This window comes from Varroa destructor, unplaced genomic scaffold, assembly GCF_002443255.2.
Source record: "Varroa destructor unplaced genomic scaffold, Vdes_3.0 BEIS01000007.1, whole genome shotgun sequence".
Lineage (NCBI taxonomy): Eukaryota > Metazoa > Arthropoda > Arachnida > Mesostigmata > Varroidae > Varroa > Varroa destructor.
Genome location: NW_019211460.1, coordinates 18,824,323 through 18,832,212, shown reverse-complemented (window position 1 = coordinate 18,832,212; position 7,890 = coordinate 18,824,323). Strand labels below are relative to the sequence as shown.

Genomic DNA, 7,890 nt, shown 5'->3' with positions numbered 1-7,890 from the left:
AAGCTACCCGTTTTTTAAATAGCACAGCGGAGGTTCCGCAATCCATTCTGTGCGATACGCATAATGGTACGCGATAATCGAGCCTCTCAACGTTCGATTATCGCTCATCATTGGCTCCCCTAATGTTTCATGAGTCCCCCTTTTCCTTGCGGAGCTTTTTGAGATAGCCAACCTTATAAGGAAAATAGGACACAAACGCCTGGCTTTGTAAAAATCAAACGTAACGTTGGAGTAGGACAAGATATTTTTCAACAACAGACTGTCGAATCGCGACTGTGATTCACTGGCGAAAGCGAGTATGATGTTTGGTTAAGATAAAGTATAGCTTCTATGCTAGATAGAGCTTCAAAAATAATCAGCAGTTATAGACTCACTTAAAAACTCACTGTCAGATTAAGGTATCAACAGACTGGAAATTAGACCAAAAAATTCTAACATTTTTCTTTTAATTTTAGAAATAAAAACATCAGCTCGGGTCAGAAGCTACAACAGACCGATATATGAGTAAGGTCTACAAGTTTTGCTAAAAAAAAAAAAAGATGTTCGATTCTTTTGTCTAGTTCTTCACGAATAACTAGAGCATATAAAATGTTGTAAAGTTTATTCGGGCATAGACTCACTTTGTTGCAAACAATGATAGTACGAAAATTCTTTGTTTTATAATAGTGCAGCACACTAACGCCAGCGATCAAACTCACGATGTTAGAGTAATAATATTATACTTTTTTTCTTTATGCACTCCAATAGCCAGCACTATAAAGCAGTACAGTTGAATTATTCTTGGCGTGAAATAAAGCACACGGCGCTGTATAGCTAGTCTGCCCCATACGTTTTGATTTACACAGTTATTTTTAATCAGATTTGTTCAACGCTGCAACCCGTTTGCCCCTTATCAAGCAGTCGTTATGGTATAACGCAGCTTTTTCTCGCCCCCCTATATCTAGTATCTGCAGGCGACTTTTTTTTAGAATCGATTCTTTTCAACTGACAAAGTGATGCTTCGCTACGTGGAACGCCGGTACAGAGGAACGTGGGCCCAGCTACTTCATTATGTCATGTATTCTGACTGTTCGACGTTTGGTTTACACCTCCGCCTACGCCAGTACGTTACGAGTTACTAGTGATCCATTTTCCATTGCTTATCACAAGCCTCTCCCCCTCAGGTCCGAAACATTTTCGGTCTCATAGACAAAAACGACGAGGGAACATAGACGGCTGTCAATGGAGGAGTGAGCTTGTCTACTATTGCTTTTTGCTGCTCTAACATACGACTTGGTCGAAGTTGCGACCATTGGTCTTTTGTACAGATATCTTCGTATTATGTTCACCTACACTCTTTTTCCACATTAAACACGCAAGTAGCTACCAGTAAGTTGTAGCGGTATTGCATTCGATGTTATGATCGAATAGATTTACGCGTCGCAGTATTAAAATTTCGCGCTTGCAATCCGAAATTAGAGAAAGAAGATCACGACGTTTTGTTCCACGTGGGACTCCGAAGGTTTATATTTAGGACATACATCTCTACAGCCACTGTCCTTGCAGCCATTTCAGGTCGTACCGGTATCGTGGAAGATCAAACCACAGGCAAATTAATTGAGTTTCCCTTAAACTTTCGCAAATCAACCATAATCTCTCGTTTCGTTCTCGTTCGTCCGACGTTTTTGACTCGGCCAATAGTCATCATGAATTAAATATGTACAATGTGCACCGAACAAGAAAGACTTAAGAGAACTCATTGTCCTAGGTCGCAAAATCTGTTTACTCCTATAATTACTTTTATCCTCCACAGTCAATATCTAGTCTTCGAAAAACGCATCTAGCTTCCCCCTTCCTTTGCCATTCTTGAGACGATAAACCCATAATAACAAAAATAAAACACCACTTTATCAATGTAGCTAGACCTCTTGTTCAAAGTAATCGTAACCATTATTAATGCGGATTCTTGTTTACCTGACTTTACTATGGTCACCGCTACCTTTTAACTGCTACATATCTGTCTACCTGTAGATAGCTTCTTTTGACCCTCGTGTCCAATTTGACTGGACAGCCGACCGGCAGTGGAGATGTATATTAGCGTTTCGGCTTTATCGAACTGGCAACAGCAATCGATGCGACATTATGCCGAGCAGTTTTAGCTCTTATGGGGTTTTGGAAGGCTGCGAAGAGGCACAGAGATCATTGTTGCTATACGCATATAGAGCCAAAGTACCTGTTGGGACGTCAGCAGATTTTCGTTTTGCCTATTGATCAAAAGGCCGTGTCCTGGTGACGAAAAAGACGAGCAAAATATGGGTTGTAAATTAGTTTTTGAATTTGTTGATAGTATTTACGACTTATTATGAAAACGACGACTCTAGCAAAACGCTGGGTTCATTTAAATATGAACGTTGAGGTTGGCGTCAATTACGGTGCTTAAGTGCGCGATATCTTTACTAAACTAGGCCTAATTTTGCTAAATTTTTATAGCGATACCGGACAAAATTTAGAAAGCTGTCCTGCTTCATTTACCTTAAACTTCCCGAAGATATTGTCAAAACAGTTTCACGGTAGGGCCATCATAACCACAATTTTGGAGTCGAGTAACAGCAGCCTCTAGATAACGATGCAGGTATGGTATAGTTGAATTCGTGTTTTTAATTCTAAAACTGAATAAGTTTGAACGTATTTTACAAAATTCAGACACTTATTATAATATTTTTCAGCATCGATAGAATAACTATTAGCAAGAATTTTAGTGTGACTGAAAATTGAAGATTTGGTTACTTGTCGTTTTACTAAACCCAGTGACAGGCTACCAGCATTAAAATATGACCAAGAATGGACCACAGAATAGAAGTCCTGTTGCGGGTGTTTGTTATGTTCGCTGGTGGGCCATCCTTCGAAACTTTCGTTGGTACGTGTGTTATTCATGATAAGGACCCTGTCGCTTGAAAAGACCACAAAGCAGATGATTTCATTCTCAACGCTATACCGACCGTTTTCACTTTACGGCAAAGCAAGAGTCATCACGGTTTTGCGACAGCGATAAAAACGTTTACGTCATTTTTCATTCTCTTGATATATTCGGATCGTAGGGATAGAAAGAACGAATCAAATAGAAAACAGCATCGGGAAGCGACTCCGCGTGGTATGGATTATTCGCTAAGAAAAATGACGCAGATTGTAACGACTACAAAATATTATCGCGTATCATAGGGTGACTTTTCATCCAAAATGTAATAGCTGTCGCTCAAAGATCGGTCGTGACATGCACACACTGCTACTTCCACAGCGGCCAAAAAACATTCCAACTGGGCGTTCCAAAGCGTCGTAATTTCGGTCTACTCCGTTACTTGTGTCAGTAAATTTCATTCGTATACAAATCAAACAGATCCTAGTGTATCACCCACCCCTTCCGTTTCCGTTCTTCCATCGGCTTCCATATTCCGATCTCTCTCCCTATCCCGCGTTGCTCCTCGGAGGGCTATAAATAATTGGCATCTCACATGCGTTGGGAGATCGCCTGCGATGTGCCTTCGACCCTTTTTTTGCCGGTTCTTCGCTCTATTACGCCGTCCTACCACAACAAAAGGTCGAAGTTTCTTCCGTCGTCCTTACCCACTAGCTACTCGATTGATCGGGAAAAACTTCTATTTTGTACGGTCACCAACTATATTTTTCGCGAATTCTTTATTTTTTTTTTTACAGAGTTCATACTTTACTGACTTGATTTCTAGAGAGCTACCGAAAGTGACAAGCGACTCTATTATGATTGGCTAATCCTATACAGAATCTATTATATTATGATGTATGTTCAAAAACTATGAAACAGGAGAGAATTTGTCGTTTCGTTGTTCTTCAATCTTACGTTGAAGAAGACGTCTAGGACTGCCAGTCTATCAAGTAAAATCCGTTTGGGTTGTAAATAAAGGAATATCTACGTTTTCCTACTTTAATCGCTAACCTAATTTTTATCTTTTTAAATCGCTGAACATAGAAGTTTTTAAACGGATATTCATGTGCTCATAATGCGTACAAAGTACACAAGACCAAAAAAGGTGTTCAGTGGTTCTCTAAGCTTGGCGACGGTAGTGCGCTTCAAAGTGGAATCTTCTAGGTACTTTTAACTGTGTTTAATCGTGAAGTTTCGATCGAAATATAAGTCTACCGAGTGTAATGTCAGGATCCACTCGAGAATCGCTAGAACTGTTACGGAATGATAATTAGCTTACAACATGTAGCAACGATTATACTTGAGGAATATCTCCTTTTCGATGTGATGTGATCGAAAAGATGTGTTACCTATAATTGATGGAATGACGAAGGAAGAGTCGGATACATGTGTAAACCGCGTTATCTCTGTCGCAGGTGAGGTCTCACTAGCAGTGGTATGCCTTCCTGACCATGACAAAGTAAAGAGATAGTGATTGAACAATTGAATTATTGTCTATCTGGATTCAGCACTCTCTGTACTCTGTTTAATATTAAAGACGTTGTCTTTCAATCAACCTATTGCATCTAGGCGCCTTTTTAGCGGAGCTTCGTCGATTAAGGCCTACTTCTCTCCAGTTAAAAAATGTTTGTGATTAAATCGATCAATAGCGTAAAAACAAAGTTAAAAAATAATTGCTAGCGAGGTTGTTATATGCAAGCTCTGACGACACAACGTTCGCAGACATTATTTTTTATTGCTTTTACCTTGTGTCCTTATTTCATTTTTCGTCTACGACGGTAGTAATGGTTAGTCTTATGTGGCATATCCATGGAATGGCATTTCTATGGCTATAGCATCTAAAACTTGCCGGTGTATTTTGCAAGCGCCTACCTATTCAGCTGTCCTGACTTCTATTTGTGTACGAGTCCCAGTAATGGTAATATAAAGGGTCCAGTATACTAAAGCTAGAATCTTAGGGACACAGATTCGAAGCCACTCGTATACACACCTTATTTCGTACTGAAGCCAGCCATTTCTCTCAACATCAAGCTTGCAATTCGAAACATTTACTTGCACTCCTATTTTCCAGCATCATTTCAGATGTCATAAATTGCTCCTCTACTTAATAATACGTGACGGACTGCCAGTAAAGTTCTGTGTGGAACGTCTATAGAAGTATGATCAACGCTAGCTTACATACACATAATGGGGCCCACCTTTTTTACAACAAGGCATTTCCTGAAAATTGTATCATGACATCATTTCGATTATCTTTGGCTTATTAAAATCCTACCACATGTCAAACGGTTTTTTTGGACATGGCATTTCGCAGTTATACTCTGGGCCTGTTGCTTGATGCACAGATAAATATACTTCGTTAGCGTCAATTGCTTCGAATCGAAGTGGCCTTTGAGCTAAATGAAGTTTGTTTGAAGGCATGAAAACAAAAGACGTAACAGAAGCCGGCTTCTGTTTGGGACTACTTAATACAAGCAATACTCAATAGCATGGACGCTACCTGGACTTAATTCGTTGATGTGGACTTTAATAACACGCTGCACAGAATCCACTACGCAAGGGGCAGTACCTTTTGACCGGGTTATTTGCCTTCAAAAAGCTTGTCCATGACTAATTATCCATAGAGATTAATTATAGCCTATGGTTGGTAACATCGGATCTAGAGACGTATCCACAGTACACAGATGATATGAACGCCTTGATGTTATTTAATTTTATTTTTAATAACTTTAATTTTCAAACGTCGAAGCATCAAGCAACGACCTTTTATACTGCAGTCAAGTAAGTAAACCGATAAATGCCGTCATTCTACTGTTTAATGTGGGTATATTCGTATGCTAACTAGAAGTTAGCATACTAATACCAATACAATTACTGATACAAGCCGTATCTTTTGCTAAAGCATGATGACCACGTGGCGTGATCATGATAGATATAGTGTTGCATGCTCAGCAGGTCCGGGCCGGTGTGCACCAATTTACTCTGTTGCGAAGGATCTTTCTTCGTCAGAATTCAATGATGACATGACGAAGCTCTACGTCCAGCATAGCCTTATCTTTGCACAGATAGCTAGTCTTTGATTATTTATTTATTTATTTATTTTTTTCATAAAACTACTTGTATGGATGGTCGTGTTTCCAAGATAAGTGTATATAGTGCGTCACCTATGCTGGCCAACTCGCTGTGTCCGGCTACCGTAGCCATTGGTGAAGAGCTTCGTCCAATAGTGGCTACATATGATTAAGTTAGAGTGCATTTCTCATTCAATAGCTTTAGAAAATCTTGGTTTGATTTTTAATTAATCATTAGCGACGAGAAGTGTACTGAATTGACCTTAATTAAATCTACATGAAAGTATTGCTCTAGCTTTCTATACACGCTTCATAAAATCATGATTCAGTCATTGAGTGGTAATCAATAAAAAAGTAACCTAACCTAACCTAACCTAACCTAACCAAAAGCCAAATGGCCTGCCTATAAGTGGTCTCTTTAACTCTTGTATTACGCGTTGTCTGCGGGTTCATTTGGCCCGAAAAGTAATCCCTATAAACTCAGTATGACATATCGGGCTATTTTTTGTTGTATATGTTGGCTATTTAACAGCTAAAGGCTACCGGTGGCCTCTTCCTTTAAAGCTAAGTCCTTTCTTCCAGCTTGTATGAATTCAGTTAGCTCCATGTCTACAAATTCTCGTTAATATCTAACAAACTATACCGACTTCTCGTCAACCTTCGCACTTGGTAGATCCTTGCTAAAACCGAAGATATAAGGTGACTTTGAATTGAGAATAGATTTCATAAGGTTGGCTAGAAAGCTCCCGCTATCAGCCAAGGCCATTTCTTCGAAATATTCTCGGTGTAAAGGTGTTGGCATTTAGAGGTAAGGATCACAGTAAAGCGCGATGGCTTTGGGGGAAAAGTTCATTACGTAATAACATGATGTAGGCTAAAAGACAAGAGGAGTTACGAGATGTTTAACGCGTTTGGTGCCCAGCCACGTTTACGTATGTTTATTAGATAACTAAAAAAAATTGCGTCGTTTCATTGCTTTCTACTTGGTACTCTATAAATTTCATTCTGCAACTTACGACGCGCACGAATATTACCTTATGAACAACTGTGCATGCATGTTTCGTCTGCAACAACAACGCTGCTTTACGTCGTTCCTAGAATAGGTCCGTCGTTATGTAGTACTAAATGTTGCTACCCTCGATTAGGCCACGCTGGGGACCGTTTATGTGTAAAAATCTGGCGCCATACAACGCGTGAGCAAACGTATATGAGGCGCGAATATGAAATCCGTTGCTACTGAAAATCGAAGGCCTATTGGTTACTGTCGTTCACTCATGGTCGTGGCTCACAAATATCGCTCGAGGCAAACAAAGCATGGATATTTACGGGTTAATCTATGATCTGCCGGCCAGAGCACGATGAACCATTGCATAACCATGGACAACGCTGCAAGTATAACTTCCTTGTCCTGGGCCTACTTAGCTTTGTTGCTGTGCGAACTCTTACATGAAAGATCGAAAAGCTGTTGATGAATTTCAATTGACGTTCTGTTTAGCTCCGTATCTGTTCATATGTCTTACAAAGTGTTATTGCACTTTCTTCGTAAACGGGTAGTTTGTACATTCCATGAATGGGTGACTTGTCCGTTTTAAGTGAACTTCAGACATTGCAGGCTCTAGGAAAATATCGCAGACAAGGCGTTTCTATCAAATGAGGGCGTGCAACGACCTGAAGTTAGTTTCCAAAAATTAGAGAGATTATTCTAATAGGATTTGTGAGAAGTTGATGTAGATGTATTGAACAGCGTCAGCTAATATTTCTTTTACTTTGTACTACTCCCTTCAACTTAAAGCAGTTCCTAAATGTGATTGCACATTTTTCAGTGCGTACACCATACCTTTTTCTAACAGATCCATCTCTCATATTGGACAGTCCTTCGTATGT

At 39.7% G+C, this 7,890-nt stretch overlaps 1 protein-coding gene across 2 annotated transcripts in view; it reads right to left on the bottom strand.

The window, feature by feature from the left end:
* Positions 1-4,552: 4,552 nt before the first annotated feature.
* Positions 4,553-7,890, bottom strand: part of LOC111254806 (uncharacterized) — an 89,208-nt gene continuing 85,870 nt past the window's right edge. Inside the window, exon 12 of one of the 2 annotated variants that reach the window (XM_022816041.2) lies at positions 4,553-7,674. In XM_022816041.2, coding sequence (XP_022671776.2) covers positions 7,622-7,674 — 53 coding nt within the window. In that variant the 3' untranslated portion in view covers positions 4,553-7,621. The remainder of the gene's footprint in view (positions 7,675-7,890) is intronic. The other variant, XM_022816042.2, reaches the window with a different exon arrangement.